The sequence below is a fragment of the Euprymna scolopes genome, chromosome 29 (assembly GCF_053919585.1).
Source record: "Euprymna scolopes isolate OS-2025 chromosome 29, ASM5391958v1, whole genome shotgun sequence".
NCBI classification, from domain to species: Eukaryota; Metazoa; Mollusca; class Cephalopoda; order Sepiida; family Sepiolidae; genus Euprymna; species Euprymna scolopes.
The window spans coordinates 88,586,110-88,604,474 of record NC_136510.1 but is presented as its reverse complement, the minus strand read 5'-3'; the positions used below and the strand labels follow the sequence as shown (position 1 = coordinate 88,604,474).

Sequence of the window (18,365 nt, the reverse complement as noted above, 5' to 3'; positions counted from 1 at the left end):
AATCCAACACAAGTTCCAACTAGATGTTCTATCAATAGCTCTGAAAAAATTTGCAGATTAACGTGGATGTGAGTTAATGTAGATATGAAATTGATTAGCTTTTCTTTCTTTTTTTTTTTTTTTTATTCAGATAAAATATTGGTTGCGTACAGACAACGAATCCCGCGCCATTGAGGCAATTATATACGGACAGACAAACCACGGAATGGTTATTGGATTATTGCCGAATACATATTATACCTTCCGTGTTCTTGTCTTTAATACTGCAGGTTTTGGACCCAGAAGTGACGTTTACTTTGCAAAATGCTACCATCTTCGTAAGCAAATCTATTTTGTTTTATCACTATTTCCCCCCCCCCCATTTTTGTTTTGTTTTTCTCCCTATCTTTTGGTTTTTCTTATGTTGTGTGGGTTGAGTAAAAGAAAGTTGGAATTGACTGTATCCTGGTAGGATAATTTTGCAATTACAAAGATAGGAAAGATGAGGTATATGCTGACCTACAGACCAAATGCCAGGAAAGATGATGGAATGTAGAAGATTATCATTTAACTTTGAGAGTTTGAGAATATGTTGACCAAAAGATTATCAAGCATTCACTCCTATTTAGCAACAAAATCCCACCCCTTCACTGTTGAGGTCCCTAAATGCCAGAAAGCTTTCTACTCTAAGAGTTTCTTTCCTCGAACAGCTAAACTTTGGAATTCCCTTCCTGCTACCTGCTTCCCTGACTGTACTGATATGCAAAAGTTTAAATATAACGTAAACCAACATCTTGTTAATCTTTCCTAGACATAGTCCCAAATAGTAGCCCCTTACGTCCAAGTGGTGATATACCTTGTGTCACAAGAAAACAAGGCAGAAGTGTCCCCCTTCCCTTTAATTTTATTTTGAATATATATCGGTCAGACACCCCCACTCCACCCCATTGCTACCGAGACATGCGTCAACCAAATATCCACGCATTTTTATTCAACTACATAGAAAAAAAACATTTTTTGCACCAACCTAATAGTTTAAAAGCAATAAATATGTATCATTTTTTGTTAGCACCATCAATGGAAAATTACGAAGTGGCTTCAATAAGTTTCCAGACTTTTTTGTACGGGCATTTAAAATTGTCGAAGACTCTTGAAAATTCAGTGTGTTATTGCTATACATCTTATGAGATGACTAACGAATTTTTATGATTTCAGGTTCAAATAAACAGCTACAGCTGGAATTGAAATACACCCTACTAAAGCCTGCTTGTCACAGCTGGTGAATTTCAAAAATGCAATCTGGAAGAACAATATGTTATAAAATTCTGTTTTAAACTTGAAAAAATGCCACTGAAACGTACATAATGCTTCAGACTGCTTTTGGGGTATCTTGCATGAATCGAGCATCAGTTTTTGAGTGGCATAAGAGATTCAAGGAAGGCAGGGAGTCTGTGAGAGGTGTAGGAGGAGTAAGGAAGCCAGAACATCAGTTGATTGGCCAAATAAAGAATTTCATAGATAAGGACCGTCATGTGTCTATAGACAATAAGGGCACAGTTTTATGTTAGTGTGGGAACTGCCCGACAATTTTTTCGCAAGGAACTGAAGATTGGGAAAGTTCCTCACCCTCCCTATAATCCAGACCTAGCTCCCTGTGACTTTTAGTTATTCCTTAAGCTTAAGGAAAACCTTAGAGGTTGTCATTAGGAGACAATTGAGGAGATGAAATCGGCTGTGACGAGGGTCATTGACACGTTCACACAAGAGGACTTCCATGTAGCCTTCCAGAAGTTGTTGGAAAAGTACAAGTGCATTGCAACCGGAGGAGATCACTTTGAAAGGGACTAGAGTTTCATGTGTGTACTATCAATAAAAATACTCAAACAAAAAAAGTCTGGAAACTTATTGAAGCCACTTTAAAAAAAAAAAAAAAAAAATGCTTTTTAGGGAATCCGAAATAAAAGATGCACTTTAAATTTTTTACAACCTATCAATCATTCACGAACATATGACGTTTTGGTTTTGGTCCAGAATCCCCCCCCCCCCCGATAGTAAAAAAAAAAAAAAAAATTTTTAAATAGTAATAATAAATAAATAAATAAATAAACAAAACCTGATGACGTGTGTACCTGTAATGAAACAAAACTATCATATTCCAAAATTCATGTAAATTGATCAAGTAATTTTATTTTCATAAAGAAACTCATTTTTATGCATTTAATGGAAATTTGTAGTCATTACAGCATAAATCTAGTATGATGTATTGAGTTGTCTCCCTTTGTTTCTTGAAAAATTTTTCAATATGGCAGGCAAGATAGTCACTCCTCTGATATTTATAAAATTTGATATTTTTTAATTTTTTTATTTCAAAAATAAAACTACTTTATGTGATGTTTGGAATAGTCATGGGCACATAAATCATACAGATTTTTCTTTATTTTTATTTTTTAACATAGAGGGGTCCTGGATATGACCTTAAACTATATCCGATGGTGAGGCCCCAGCTTGTGGGCTTTGAGGAGTGTGCAGCCACCCTTTAATTACCATTGCTTCCAGGTCCACTCTGACCCAGAGTGGTAGTATCTGTTAGGGTCCCAACTATGGGTTAAATAGAAACCGACTTGAAAAAAAATATATTTTATTAAAAAAATTTTCTTCAAAATCACTGGATTCAACATTAAATAACCTGAAAAGAGTTGATATGCCGTAAAACAAAAACAATCAACCAATTAACTTCAAGGAAATTCTGGATAAGAACAAAGGGTTTTTTTATTTTCGAAAACTGTCAGATTTGTTAAGAACAACTTGTAGACTTAATCTAATATATAAAACTCACTATGCCCGTCTGTCTCCATATTTTCAAACTCCATCTCCTCCGAAACTAAAAGTTACAGAGTGGCGCTAGGGGCCTCAAATGATTGGATTTTTTTATGGACTGTTCTTTTATGGGTCTTCAGCCAGTTAAAATATTTTTTAAGGGGTCAAAAATGAGTCAAAATTGAAAAAAATCATACATTTTGTACATTCATCTTAGTTTATTTTTAATTTTTAATCAGTTCATACGCGTGTCATGTTGGTACAGTGGTAACGTCACCAGCTTTGATTGATTGGTTTGGCTTCTGATTTGGATTTGAGCTGATGGCACTCAAATACTTTTGTTTTTTAACTTTTGAAATCACAACTCTATAATAATAATATATACGAAATCTGGACAAATTAAAATATTGTATTTAAGCGTATTTTACGCCCGGGCAAAACCAAGCACCCCCACCTCCGTATCAGTTTTGTCTGTTAATGAATTATGTACCATAATGAATGATTAGTTCTTGTCTAGAATTCCCCCTACATTAACAATATAGAAACATGTATGATGTATGTATACATGACAAAACAATCATATTCCAAAAATCATGTATAAATTGATCAAGTAGTTTCTTTTTTTAAATAAGAAAATAAAATTTTATGAGTGAGCGTCTTGTCTGTCATTTTGAAAACAATCTTAAAGAAAAATGGGAGATAACTTAAACTTACTATATTCTACAAATTCCAATTAATCGCTTCCAAATGATTTTTCTTGTGAAAATAAAACTACTTGATTAGTTTACATGATTTTTGGAAAATGATATTTTTTGTTTTGTCACGGGTTGTACATCATAGAGATTTTTCTTTATTTTTTGTTTATTAATATAAAAAGAAATTCTGGACATGAACCCAATCTTCTAATCAACTACTATATTTTTTTGTTTTTTTTTCTCCCCAGCTCCCCAGGACTATCCGACTGAGGTAGATGTACTGCCAAATGGCAAAAGTTCTTGCAAAGTCACATTCAGAGGAATAAGCACGTATACCGATGAAGAACCGATTCAGGGTTACAGGGTGAGTTCAGATATTCTGTATAGAGTAGAATTTGAAGTCAGTTGACGTCAAAATAGATAATCTTCAATCTATGTCCTCTCCCTCCCTCCATAAAACTTTTTTTCTCCCGTTTTTTTCTCTCCTTTTTTTGTTTCTTTTCTCCTTATTTTGTTTCTTTTCTCCTTATTTTGTTTCTTTTCTCCTTATTTTGTTTCTTTTCTCCTTTTTTGTTTCTTTTCTTTTCTCCTTTTTTGTTTCTTTTCTCCTTTTGTTTCTTTTCTCCTTTTTTGTTTCTTTTCTCCTTTTTTGTTTCTTTTCTCCTTTTTTGTTTCTTTTCTCCTTTTTTGTTTCTTTTCTCCTTTGTTGTTTCTTTTCTCCTTTTTCGTTTCTTTTCTCCTTTTTTGTTTCTTTTCTCCTTTTTTGTTTCTTTTCTCCTTTTTTGTTTCTTTTCTCCTTTTTTGTTTCTTTTCTCCTTTTTTGTTTCTTTTCTCCTTTTTTGTTTCTTTTCTCCTTTTTTGTTTCTTTTCTCCTTTTTTGTTTTCTTTTCTCCTTTTTTGTTTTCTTTTCTCCTTTTTTGTTTTCTTTTCTCCTTTTTTGTTTTCTTTTCTCCTTTTTTGTTTTCTTTTCTCCTTTTTTGTTTCTTTTCTTTTCTCCTTTTTTGTTTCTTTTCTTTTCTCCTTTTTTGTTTCTTTTCTTTTCTCCTTTTTTGTTTCTTTTCTTTTCTCCTTTTTTGTTTCTTTTCTTTTCTCCTTTTTTGTTTCTTTTCTTTTCTCCTTTTTTGTTTCTTTTCTTTTCTCCTTTTTTGTTTCTTTTCTCCTTTTTTGTTTCTTTTCTCCTTTTTTGTTTCTTTTCTCCTTTTTTGTTTCTTTTCTCCTTTTTTGTTTCTTTTCTCCTTTTTTGTTTCTTTTCTCCTTTTTTGTTTCTTTTCTCCTTTTTTGTTTCTTTTCTCCTTTTTTGTTTCTTTTCTCCTTTTTTGTTTCTTTTCTCCTTTTTCGTTTCTTTTCTCCTTTTTTGTTTCTTTTCTCCTTTTTTGTTTCTTTTCTCCTTCTTTGTTTCTTTTCTTTTCTCCTTTTTTGTTTCTTTTCTCCTTTTTTGTTTCTTTTCTCCTTTTTTGTTTCTTTTCTCCTTTTTTGTTTCTTTTCTCCTTTTTTGTTTCTTTTCTCCTTTTTTGTTTCTTTTCTCCTTTTTTGTTTCTTTTCTTTTCTCCTTTTTTGTTTCTTTTCTTTTCTCCTTTTTTGTTTCTTTTCTCCTTTTTTGTTTCTTTTCTCCTTTTTTGTTTCTTTTCTCCTTTTTTGTTTCTTTTCTCCTTTTTTGTTTCTTTTCTCCTTTTTTGTTTCTTTTCTCCTTTTTTGTTTCTTTTCTCCTTTTTTTGTTTCTTTTCTCCTTTTTTTGTTTCTTTTCTCCTTTTTTTGTTTCTTTTCTCCTTTTTTGTTTCTTTTCTTTTCTCCTTTTTTGTTTCTTTTCTTTTCTCCTTTTTTGTTTCTTTTCTTTTCTCCTTTTTTGTTTCTTTTCTTTTCTCCTTTTTTGTTTTCTTTTCTCCTTTTTTGTTTTCTTTTCTCCTTTTTTGTTTTCTTTTCTCCTTTTTTGTTTTCTTTTCTTTTCTCCTTTTTTGTTTCTTTTCTCCTTTTTTGTTTCTTTTCTTTTCTCCTTTTTTGTTTCTTTTCTCCTTTTTTGTTTCTTTTCTCCTTTTTTGTTTCTTTTCTCCTTTTTTGTTTCTTTTCTCCTTTTTTGTTTCTTTTCTCCTTTTTTGTTTCTTTTCTCCTTTTTTGTTTCTTTTCTCCTTTTTTGTTTCTTTTCTCCTTTTTTGTTTCTTTTCTCCTTTTTTGTTTCTTTTCTTTTCTCCTTTTTTGTTTCTTTTCTCCTTTTTTGTTTCTTTTCTCCTTTTTTTGTTTCTTTTCTCCTTTTTTGTTTCTTTTCTCCTTTTTTGTTTCTTTTCTCCTTTTTTGTTTCTTTTCTCCTTTTTTGTTTCTTTTCTTTTCTCCTTTTTTGTTTCTTTTCTTTTCTCCTTTTTTGTTTCTTTTCTTTTCTCCTTTTTTGTTTTCTTTTCTCCTTTTTTGTTTTCTTTTCTCCTTTTTTGTTTTCTTTTCTCCTTTTTTGTTTCTTTTCTTTTCTCCTTTTTTGTTTCTTTTCTTTTCTCCTTTTTTGTTTCTTTTCTTTTCTCCTTTTTTGTTTCTTTTCTTTTCTCCTTTTTTGTTTCTTTTCTCCTTTTTTGTTTCTTTTCTTTTCTCCTTTTTTGTTTCTTTTCTCCTTTTTTGTTTCTTTTCTCCTTTTTTGTTTCTTTTCTCCTTTTTTGTTTTCTTTTCTCCTTTTTTGTTTTCTTTTCTCCTTTTTTGTTTTCTTTTCTTTTCTCCTTTTTTGTTTCTTTTCTTTTCTCCTTTTTTGTTTCTTTTCTTTTCTCCTTTTTTGTTTCTTTTCTCCTTTTTTGTTTCTTTTCTTTTCTCCTTTTTTGTTTCTTTTCTCCTTTTTTGTTTCTTTTCTCCTTTTTTGTTTCTTTTCTCCTTTTTTGTTTCTTTTCCTCTTTTTTGTTTCTTTTCTCCTTTTTTGTTTCTTTTCTCCTTTTTTGTTTCTTTTCTCCTTTTTTGTTTCTTTTCTCCTTTTTTGTTTCTTTTCTCCTTTTTTTGTTTCTTTTCTTTTCTCCTTTTTTGTTTCTTTTCTTTTCTCCTTTTTTGTTTCTTTTCTTTTCTCCTTTTTTGTTTCTTTTCTTTTCTCCTTTTTTGTTTTCTTTTCTCCTTTTTTGTTTTCTTTTCTCCTTTTTTGTTTTCTTTTCTCCTTTTTTGTTTCTTTTCTTTTCTCCTTTTTTGTTTCTTTTCTTTTCTCCTTTTTTGTTTCTTTTCTTTTCTCCTTTTTTGTTTCTTTTCTTTTCTCCTTTTTTGTTTCTTTTCTTTTCTCCTTTTTTGTTTCTTTTCTCCTTTTTTGTTTCTTTTCTCCTTTTTTGTTTCTTTTCTCCTTTTTTGTTTCTTTTCTCCTTTTTTGTTTCTTTTCTCCTTTTTTGTTTCTTTTCTCCTTTTTTGTTTCTTTTCTCCTTTTTTGTTTCTTTTCTCCTTTTTTTTTCCTTTTTCTTTTTTTGTTTCTTTTCTCCTTTTTTGTTTCTTTTCTCCTTTTTTTTTCCTTTTTCTTTTTTTGTTTCTTTTCTCCTTTTTTGTTTCTTTTCTCCTTTTTTGTTTGTTTTTTTTGTGATTTGTTTTTTTTGTGATTTGTTTTTTTTGTGATTTGTTTTCTTTTTTTTTGTGATTTTTGCTTTTTTTTCCTCCCTTTTGTTTCTTTTCATCTTTTTTTTGTTTCTTTTTCTCTCCTTTTTGTTTCCTTTTTTTTCTCATGTAAACTAATCTGTTTCCTTTTTTTTCTCTCCTTTTTTCTCCCTTTTGTTTTACTTTATTTTTCTTACGTAAGTTTTCGGCAACATAATCCTCCATGCATATATGTTATGTCTCAATTGTAAGAAAATATCAAAAAATTTTTATTTTATTTACTTTTCAAAAAAAAAATTAATTTTTTTTTTTTTTTTTTTGTAGATCAAGTACTGGAGAGCTACAGATAACATCCGCGAGGCAAGAATTGTTGATATTGGACGAAATTCCTACGGCTACATTTACAATCTTGAAAGGGGAATCGTTTATAAATTACGTGTCTACGGATTCAGCAGAGGAGGAGATGGCAAAATGAGTTCCCCGGTGACCCGTTTTACGATCACAAAAGGTAAAGTGAACTTTCATTTAAAAACATTTTATTTCAGAAAAAAACATGACTAAGATTTTTTTTTTTTAATTTTTAAATACAAGTTTCAGAAAATGATTTCCATAGACTAAATGTAGTGTGATGCTTCTTTTTTTTTTTTTTCCAACAATAATTTATACCAGGGGCGTTCAAAAGTGAAGCCTCCTATTTTTTAACTCAAAATCTAAAATGTTGAGGAGCTACAAAGATGGGAATGATACCAGTGAAACAGGTGATCTTTTGTGCTCCAAAATTTATTTTTCTATGTAGTCATCAATATTCTCTATGCATTTTTGTTGCGTTGTCATTATCTAAATCCTGTTTATATTTTCTAAGTTAACGGGCCATATATATCTATGTACGTTGTTCTTAGTATAACGGACTGTTGTCCTTGTCTTAAACGTTTATCTTAACAAACCGTGATTCGTCTAGTGTTTTGGCTCTGTTCTTTATTTCTTTCTTTCTCTTCCATTTCCCGCCTTCTTCTTCTCTCTCTCTCTCTCTCTCTCTCTCTCTCTCTCTCTCTCTCTCTCATGCATAGTCACAAACAGAGGCACACTAAAATGTCATGCAAACAAAACTTGCAAATATCTTTGAAAACTATTTTCTTTAATAATTAATTTTCTACCGTATCGTTTTTCATAACTGTTGGATATTTTCATTATAGCGACATAGCAATTAAGTATATATTATGGCACTTGTACAGTTTAATCAAGACATTAAAAAATGATTAATGTAACTTGAAAACAAGAAATGGAAAGAATGAAATGTAAAGACAGAAAAAAAAACCGGGGAAAGGGAGAAATGTAGAAGGAAAGGCTAGAGGCGAAAACGGAGAAACTGATAACGTGCATAATAGCAGGGGAGGTAATTTATCAAGTTTCAAAAATTTTGGCCAATTCAGGAGAAATGAGTTATTTCCCTTGTGTTTACAACACACGTAACAAGCAAAATCATTTTTCGTTTAATCATAAAAATACTTGTTTATCTGTTAAGTCTTATCTTATAATTAGGTAGATAGCATTACTTTTAGTTGAAATTGCTATAATAAGTAATTATCATTGATTTTAATAAAAATTCAATTTTTCGGCTGTCTGACGGATTATATTAAAAAAGAAACAAGTGTTCTTATTTAATATATACCTTGCATTATCTATCTTTTAATCTGTTTAAATTTTAAAAACTAATTTTTAAATTATCTCCCTTGAAAGTTAAAGAAGAAAATAGTTTCAGAAAGGTTTTTGTAATTTATCTTTTCCTTATTAAATCACGGTTGCTTCATTTACAAGAGCGAAATCGATCCTATAGCAGGTAACGTAGATATTTGGAACCACTTCTATTTTACGACTAGCAGGCAATAGTCGACATTCAAGTAAATAGCAAAGGAATGACACCAAATATTAATCTATATAAATAAAACATGTATGTATGTATGTGAAAATATTTAATTGATAAAGTCTTAAATTACTGGTCACCTAACACTAAAATTAACAAGAAATAGTAATTATACACCAATGATGGTTTATAACGAGTAAAATCTTTGTTTGGATGGATGAATAACACGTACAGAAGTATATCAGCAAAATATTCATTTCAACTTGCTGACATACTCATATTACTTTTGCATATGCAAAAATTCATTCATAGCTGTTAAGTCTTATCTGTTGATAGGTCAAATGGTAAGGAATGTAGCTGGAGTGCTGAATGTTTTGGTTTCAGTTCTAGCTGACGGCCCTCAAGTTATTTATTTTTTATTTTTTTTAATTTTTGAAATCCGTATGATATATATATTAAATAGAGAATTGGTTTTGTAACAATAAATATGAAAATCTGCATAAATTAAAATATATTTAAGCATATTTTATGATTCATCAACGCCAGATGCCCCCGCTAGTTTAATATAAACTGTATAAATAAATAGTTATATAAATTAAGCATACTAATGATTCTTTCGGGCTTTTTTTTTTTTTTTATTATATTCATATTTTGTTGTATTAATTGAAGTAACTATAAATTGCTTTAATAGTTATCTCTGGTGCTACCAGATCAGGCTGTCTTTTGGCTTCCTGAGATGAAATGCACCTACATTGATGTTTTTTGTTTTCTGATCTTTTTTGTAAAACTTAATTTTGTTCTGCAAAACCAAAAACAAAAACAACAACCCCCCTCCCTCCCCTTATTTATCTCCCCCCCCCTCCCAGACCCTGTTGGTGGAGTATCAGAATACACCGACTGTCCCCCTGCAGAGAGTAAAAGTCCCTCAATGGGGCCACCTGTTGGCCGTAGGTGGCGACCCGTAATGCCTTAGAACGGGATCCTGGTGGCTGAGCAACTCACGACCTTGGAACCAAATGGCCGTGATTTAGCAACACTCCACTTTGGCCCTTACTTCGGCTAGATGGGCGGTCGGGCAGGCTCGACCCGACCAACCGGCTAGTCATGACAGTCCCTAATAATAGTAAACCCCCATAAAGAGAAACACAAACACATTATACTCATATAAAAAAAAAAAACACACACATACTATCATTAGAAGGCGATGGCAAGGGCCAATCAGATGGTGAAAACTGATGCTATTGACAACTAACCCTTTCTACACCTTGCTGGGTCCAAGGAAATGAAAAAAATCGTCATAAGCAGCTATACTCACTATTTGAGTATATCATCATTGTATCCCTGAGATGCTTGGGCGAATGGGTTTCCCCCCAACCATCTCCCAATTTAGGGATCCGAGGAGGGTGGGGAGCAAGGATGATGAAAAAACAAAAAATATTCTATGGCTTCCAAAAAAACTAAAAGGCCCCATCCAGAAAGCGATGAAGATGAAAACACAAACTTTCCGGAGTATATAATCTTGGAATCGCAAGATAACACACAAATAACAAAAATGTCCCCATTCAAAATCGAAAGAATTATCAACAAAAATCTGAACACAAAACAAATTAAAAAATGGAACTTTACTTATACAAGTATCTACTAAAAGTAGTGCCGAAGAAATTTTAACATGGACAAAGTTCCATGATATAAACATCAATGCCTACCCTCACAAAACTCTCAACACCTCAAAGGGAGTCATCAGATGTCCAGAACTAAACACCTGCTCTCTAGATGAAATAAAAACAAACCTAAAAAATCAAAAAGTTATAGATACTAAAAGAATTACAATAAAAAGAAACGAACAAGCAATTAACACCAACACATACATATTAACTTTTAATACTCCTACTCCACCAACCGAACTCAAGATTGGATATATTAACATTAAAGTAGAAACATATATCCCCAGACCACTTCGCTGCCTAAACTGCCAAAAATTTGGCCACTTCAAAGAATACTGCACCAGGAAAGCAGTATGTCCAAAGTGTAGCAGTAACGAACACCAGGAAACAGAATGCCAAGGAAATATAAAATGCCCAAACTGTGGAGAGAACCATCCAGCATACTCATCGCTCTGCCAAAACTGGATCAAAGAAAAAAAAAGTAAATGAACTCAAATATACCAAAAACATAAGTTTTACTGAAGCCAGGAAAATTATTGAAACAGCCACCACAACAGAACCAACTAGATCATACGCAGGTGCAACCAAAAATCAATTAAAAACAAAAGAAAAAACTGAACTAAAGGAAATCTCTACTCTCATAAAATCACTTTGTGAACTAGTTGAGACATTGAGGGCCACCTTACGGCAACTGCCGTCAACTCCAGCTGTACTTGGAAATAACTACCAAACAATTGAGAGTAAAATCTCACCAGATCCAAAAAACCAAACACAATCCTCTAACAAAAAACCCACACAAACTGAAAACATCCCAAAATCAAAAGAACACTCGCCTAGTACCCTCCGCAAAGGAACCAGAAAAGAAGAAAACCAAACAGTAGACATTCAAAATAGATTCCAAATTCTAGGAAAAATGGAAACCGAAAACACCCTGGAAAAAAAAAGAAACCAAACACAAGCAATCAAGAGGGAAAAAATGAGCAAGAACCCAAAACAGCAACATCCCAAGCAAGACCCAGATCAACGTCCAGATCCAAACAAAAAAAAGAAAAAACCCTCGAAAGCCATGAAGTCATGGAGATTGAGGAATCCAACAACCCAAAACAAAAGAAAGAAAATATAAACCATGACTAACAAAATCCTACAGTGGAACATAAGAGGATTAAAAATTAATATCGAAGAAATACAAATACTTATCAAATCCTTATGTCCTGCAATAATTTGCCTACAGGAAACACACTTAAAAGAAAATGACAAAATTAACATAAAACACTACTCAATATACAACCACATAAACAAATTATCATGCAAAGCCACCGGTGGATCATCAATACTTATAAACGAAAACATTCCACACAGCAAAGTGAACTTAAAAACAAATATGCAAGCTGTTGCAATAACTGCAACACTACACAAAACAGTAACCCTGTGTTCACTCTATATACCACCAAACGAAACAATAAACGAAACAGAATTAAACAATATAATCAAACAACTACCTAAACCTTTTCTACTCTTGGGAGACTTCAATAGTCACAATATATGGTGGGGCAGTAAAAAAAAACAACAAAAGAGGCCAAACCATAGAAAAAATAATTAACCAAAATGATCTATGCCTACTCAACAACAGAGAATACATATATGCACCCACCAACGGGAACCCTATCAGCAATCGATATAACCCTATGTGACCCAACTATATACATGGATTATAGCTGGAGAACACATAAGGATACATGCGGAAGTGACCACTTCCCAATCATAATAGAAAACGAGAATCCCAAGCTAGAAGACAAAACACCCCGCTGGAATTTACAAAAGGCAAATTGGGAAAATTTCCAAAATACATATCAACTGAAGCGAATCCTAACTTAGAACACATCACATATTTCAGCAACACCCTACTCACAATAGCCGAGGAGAACATACCAAAAAGTTCCACCACTACAAAATATAACAAACCCTGGTACAATAAAGAATGCAAAGAAGCTATAAGAGCCAGACGTGCAAACCTAAGGAAATTCAAAAACAGTCCAACGAAAGAAAATTTGGACACCTATAAAAACAGCAAAGCCAAAGCACGGAAAACTATCAAAGAATCAAAACGGAACACGTGGAAAGACTATGTAACAAAAATTGATCAAAACACAAAACCCAAAAAAGTATGGGAGATGGTCAGAAAAATAGCAGGAAAAAATACAAAGAACCCTATTAAACACCTTATATGCGACAACACAAAGATTACCGACAAACAAAATATCGCAAATAAATTAGCAGAACAATTCTCAATGAACTCATCATCAAAAAACCAAAATAAAAAATTCCAAGCTATGAAGAAAAAATAAAAATAAACTTCAAATCAAAAAAATGAAGAAAACTACAATCAATTATTCAACAGCGCAGAACTAGAGGAGGCAATAAACAAATCTCCCGATACAGCAGTCGGCCCCGACGAGATCCATTATCAATTCCTCAAAAAACTACCAAAACCATCACTGGACTACTTATTACAAATTTACAATGAGATATGGATAACTAACAACATTCCAAAAAACTGGAAGCAGGCAACAGTAATCCCAATACCCAAACCAAAAAAAGATCATACAAACCCAACAAACTACCGACCCATTGCACTAACTAGTTGTTTGTGCAAAACTTTTGAGAGAATGATTAACGAAAGGTTAAATTGGTATTTGGAAAGCAAAAATCTAATTACAGAAAGCCAGTCGGGTTTCAGGAAAAATAGAAGCCCCACCGATCACTTAATAAAACTGGAAACACGCATAAGAGAAGCATTTGCAAAAAAAGAACATCTAATAGCAATTTTTTTTGACATGCAAAAGGCGTATGACACCGCTTGGAAATACGGAATCCAAAAAGACCTGTATGAACTAGGACTTAGGGGTAGAATGCCAGAAATTATCAGAAATTTCTTAACAAATAGAAACTTCCAAGTATGGATGGACAACACTTATTCAGTCCAAAAAGATCAAGAAATGGGTGTCCCCCAAGGCAGTATCCTGTCTGTTACCCTCTTCAACATTAAAATAAACAATATCATAAAAAACATAGACCCAGGAATTGAAAACGCCCTATACGTGGACGACCTACTTATATACTACCAATCTAAATATATACAAATAGCCGAACGCAAACTACAACTCTGTCTGAATAAAATAAACAAATGGGCCATAGAAAATGGATTTACATTCTCAGAGGAAAAAACTAAATGCATCCACTTTTGCAAATTACGAAAATTCCACCCCAACCTGAAACTGGATAACAAGAACATCCCACTCACCGACCAACATAAATATTTAGGTATTATATTCGATAAAAAATTGAACTTCATACCACATATAAAATGTTTAAAAGCAAAATGCCAAAAGACAATACAATTGATCAAAGTCCTAGCACACACCGATTGGGGTGCAGACAAAGTCACATTATTGAAATTATACCAAACTCTAATCAGATCTAAAATGGACTATGGATGCTTCATCTATGGAGCAGCAAGGAAGTCCTACATAAAAGAACTAAATACAATCCATCATCAAGGATTAAGATTAGCCTTGGGAGCATTTAGAACCTCTCCAGTAGAAAGCCTCTATATAGAGTCCCATGAGCCTCCACTGATTCTAAGACGACAGAAGTTAGCGCTACAATATTACCTAAAGCTGGTATCATGTCCAACAAATCCTGCATACCAATGTACCCTCCACCCACAATACACACATCTCTTCAACAAGAAAGAAAATATCAAGCCCTACAGCCTCCGGATAAAAAACCTTCTCACAGAAGCCCAAATGGACACTACAAAAATACATAAATATAACAAATCAAAAACTCCACCCTGGATGATCAAACAACCACACATAATATTAAAATTAAATAAATATCCCAAAACGAAAACCCACCCATCTACCTTCCATGAAGAACTACTTATCATCCAGAATACATACAAAGAATATACACAAATTTACACTGACGGATCAAAAGATGGAGATAAAGTAGGATGCGCAGCCATCCACAAAAAAATAAAACTAAAGAAAAGGCTCCCAAACGAATCTTCTATTTTCAGCGCAGAAGCAACAGCCATAGATTTGGCACTAAATATAATAACCAATGATGACCATCAAAAATATATCATATTTACTGACTCACTTTCAATACTCATATCTCTAAAAGAAAAAAAAATGACAAACCCACTTATTACAAAATTGCTAAACAAAATAGATGCCATAACCATAGAAAAAAACATTATCTTTTGCTGGATACCAAGCCATATCGGCATCTACATGAATGAACAAGCAGATAAGGCAGCAAAGGAAACTCTGCAACAAAACCACATAAGTGGAAAAATCCCCTATACAGACCTAAAGACTAAAATAAACACATATTTGAAGAGAAAATGGCAAGAAAACTGGAGCGCATGCACCAAAAACAAATTATTCTAAATAACACCAAATATTGGAACGAGAGACACCAAAAAGTTAACAAGAAAGGAAGAGGTAGTAATGACCAGACTGTGAATAGGTCACACTCACATCACCCACTCACATCTACTAAAAGGGGAGGAGACACCAAACTGTATAACGTGTCAAGAACCCTACACAATACACCATATACTGACAAACTGCATTGACCTTGAACAAACCCGAACAAAGTATTACCAAGAAAACAATCTAAAAACAATATTAAACAAGATTGATCCCCAAAAAATTATCAATTTTCTGAAAGAAACTAAAATATACTCAAAAATATAAGGAAAGACCCCCCCCCCCAAAAAAAAACCAAAAAAAAAAACCAAAAAAAAAAACCTTAAGAACAAACCAATATTTAACACAACATAATGAACCTTTCGGCATTAAACGACCCCAAAGTGGTTAATATGCCGTAAAACAGAACAAACAAACAAACAAACATAATAGTTATCTATATATGTATAAAAGCGAAAATGTATGTGTGTTTGTGTGTCTGCTAAAAACTTTCGACAGACACAACAAAAATTCACAAACTCGGTATCATATTGAAGCTCCATCCTTCGCCCGAAAAATTGGCCAAAATGTTCATTTTTTCACCCCGAAATCGACAATTCAACAGTGGGGGGTCAACATAAACGGTCCTCTCGTGACGATGACTGGTTCTACGCATGCGTCAGATGACATGATGACCTGGTTTACTTTAAATAGTTGAAAAACTGACTAAATTTCATGTACGTCGTGTTAAGCTCAGTTGGTTCGTTATCTAAACGTTTTGGGTTTGAATCGTTTTGGTGTGAGATGTCTTTTTTTTTTTTTTTTTCTTTTTTTTTTTTCGATTTTTTAAATTTAAATATTGAACCAGTATTATTTAAGCCATTTTTCACGTAACGTTCATTTTCTTGTTGTTTTTTTTTTTTACTTCGCTTATCCACCCCCGACCACACACACAAAAACACCGATTTTTTTTAAATTTAATATCGAAATAGGCTTATTTAAGCCATTTCTTTTTTGTTTTTTCGATTTTTACATTTAACATCATTCGTTTGCCTTACATTAGTTTTTTTTTGTGATGTTTTGATTACCCCCCCCCCCCGCTTAAGTTTTAACGTTTTCTTTTTTTACTTCACTTATAACAAACAAACCTGGTCATTGACCTCATTTGCTGAATACCTATTGCTCTACGACTTCTGTGCGCGCACCTGTCAATTTGGTTCTTACTAAAAGATGTTTGAATTTAAGTAACTCATTCTGGCTGGCCGATTTTATTTTCAAACTTCGTCTCAGGGCTTCGGGTTCGATCCTACCAACTTTTACTCCCCCCCCCCCCCCCCCCGGTTTCTTTTTTATTTAACACCACACACACCTCCAAACACCCGGGCAACGCCGGGTACCCCTGCTAGTGTATATAAAAAGGCAAAAATGTGTTAGTTCGTTCACATTTTGTGTATATTCAGCAAAGGCTTTTTGAGGGAGGGGGCGCTTGGTGAGGGGGAGCCACTGTTTCTTAGAACTTTTTATATACTACCGAGATTATAATATCTATGATTTACGAAAGGAGGTCATGTGTATCTTTTATTTGGCCGACCTTTACATGCTATCTTCGCAGTATTTCTTAGTCTCCACATGTTTATTTGGCTTTTCAATATATATAAGTGAAACTGAATCCGAACAAACGTATGTACCTGCCAGGAGGTCCAGAAAGCAATGAGCTTTGATCAATGCAGCCAAAACCCGTCATATCAGACAATTGCTATTCATTTGGACACTCCCCATTTTATGGAGAGCTGGTTTTCCCCAACAGTTTCTCCTATGGCGTGATGTTTGACCTCATTTAATTTACGCATCTGTCACTTAACTTTTTAATCGTTAAATTAGAATGATTTTCACTTCTTGTCCCGTCCTGGCCTAGCGGTAAGATGTCAGCTTTTTTCACACTTTCTGTCCCACCTTCGCGTTGAGGGTTCAGGTACAAGCCTACCTGCTTCCCAAAACCTTTTTTTCTTTTACACCAACAAACACCCAGGAAACGCAGGGTACCCATGCTAGTATATATATATATATATATATATATATATATATAAAGGCAAAATGTGTGCGTGTCGGAACGTGACTGAAGCGGTATCATTTTAAACCTCGATCTTTCGGATGACAAATATTGAAAAATTGTCCAGAGATCATGTTATGTCAAGTTTTCTTTCACGTGTTGTCTGTTTTTGGAAAATCAAAAAACTTTCAAAATACAAGGTTTGTTTCTATATTTTTTTTTTTTTTTTTTTTTTCAACTCAAATAGTCAAAGTGCTACATAAATGGGAGCAGTATCATGAAGACAAGCAACCTTCTGTGCTCCAGAATTTATTTTCCAACATAGTCGATGTACTTTTGTCACAAACTTAATGACGCCTCTCTGCTTTTGACGCACGTCCATGACAGGAGTTGCTTACTTAGACTCTCACATCAATATCTGCAAAAGTGATGAAACTTTCAGATCATGAATGCATAAATTCAGTCATCATAACAATGCAATTTGCAATCCTCCCCTGATCCATTCAGGTGGAATTAAAAAATTGTTTTTAATTTTGTATATGTTAGTTATTTTTGTTTTTGTATACCTTCTATCCGGGTGACATTCTAACATTTTATCTGATAAAATACGTGGCATGTTTATATAAGAATTGTGTCTTATATCTAAAATCTTTTCTTCTTTCCAGATGGAATGGTCCGTAAAGACATGTATGATCCAAACCTGACAAATGCGCTCTATGCTGGAACATCTTGCTGTAAACCTTTTAGTCTGTTGCTTTTAAGCATCCTTGTTGGGGGGATTCTAAATGCAAATCAACATTGACATTTAAAAAAAAATTTTTTTTAGAAAACTCTATTTTTATTTTTTTTTTTGTAAAACTTTTTTTCTTTCCTTCTTTCTTCCTTTTTTTTTTTTTTAGCTTATTTTTCCATTCCCCACCCTCCTATTGTTTTTACATATTTTCTCTCCTTTTTTAATCATTTTTTATGTTTTTTTATGGCGAACGGAGGGATGTATATAAATGCCACTTATTCATGCCTGACATGGAGAATTAAAATGTAAAAAAAAAAAAAAAACTTTAATTAAAATATTCTATCAAAAAATATTTTGTATTGAAAAATTTTTTATTAAACTTAAAAAAACAATTTTAAGGAAATAATATTTTTTTAATCAAATCTTTCTATTTTTAATCAAATTTTTTATTAATTTTTTTTTTAAATATTTTCTTATTTTTTTTCTAAAAAAAAAAAAAAAAAAAAATTTTTTTTAAATTTAATTAAAAATTTTGAGCCACATTACTATAAAAAAAA

General features: G+C 32.6%; 1 protein-coding gene across 1 annotated transcript in view; it reads left to right on the top strand.

Annotated features, from left to right (window-relative positions):
• Positions 1-18,160, top strand: part of LOC145252781 (contactin-like) — a 139,184-nt gene extending 121,024 nt beyond the window's left edge. The window contains exons 22-25 of the mRNA XM_080112714.1: positions 131-317; positions 3,740-3,855; positions 7,347-7,530; positions 17,741-18,160. Coding sequence (XP_079968840.1) covers positions 131-317; positions 3,740-3,855; positions 7,347-7,530; positions 17,741-17,877 — 624 coding nt within the window. The 3' untranslated portion in view covers positions 17,878-18,160. The remainder of the gene's footprint in view (positions 1-130; positions 318-3,739; positions 3,856-7,346; positions 7,531-17,740) is intronic.
• The last annotated feature ends 205 nt before the right edge of the window (positions 18,161-18,365 follow it).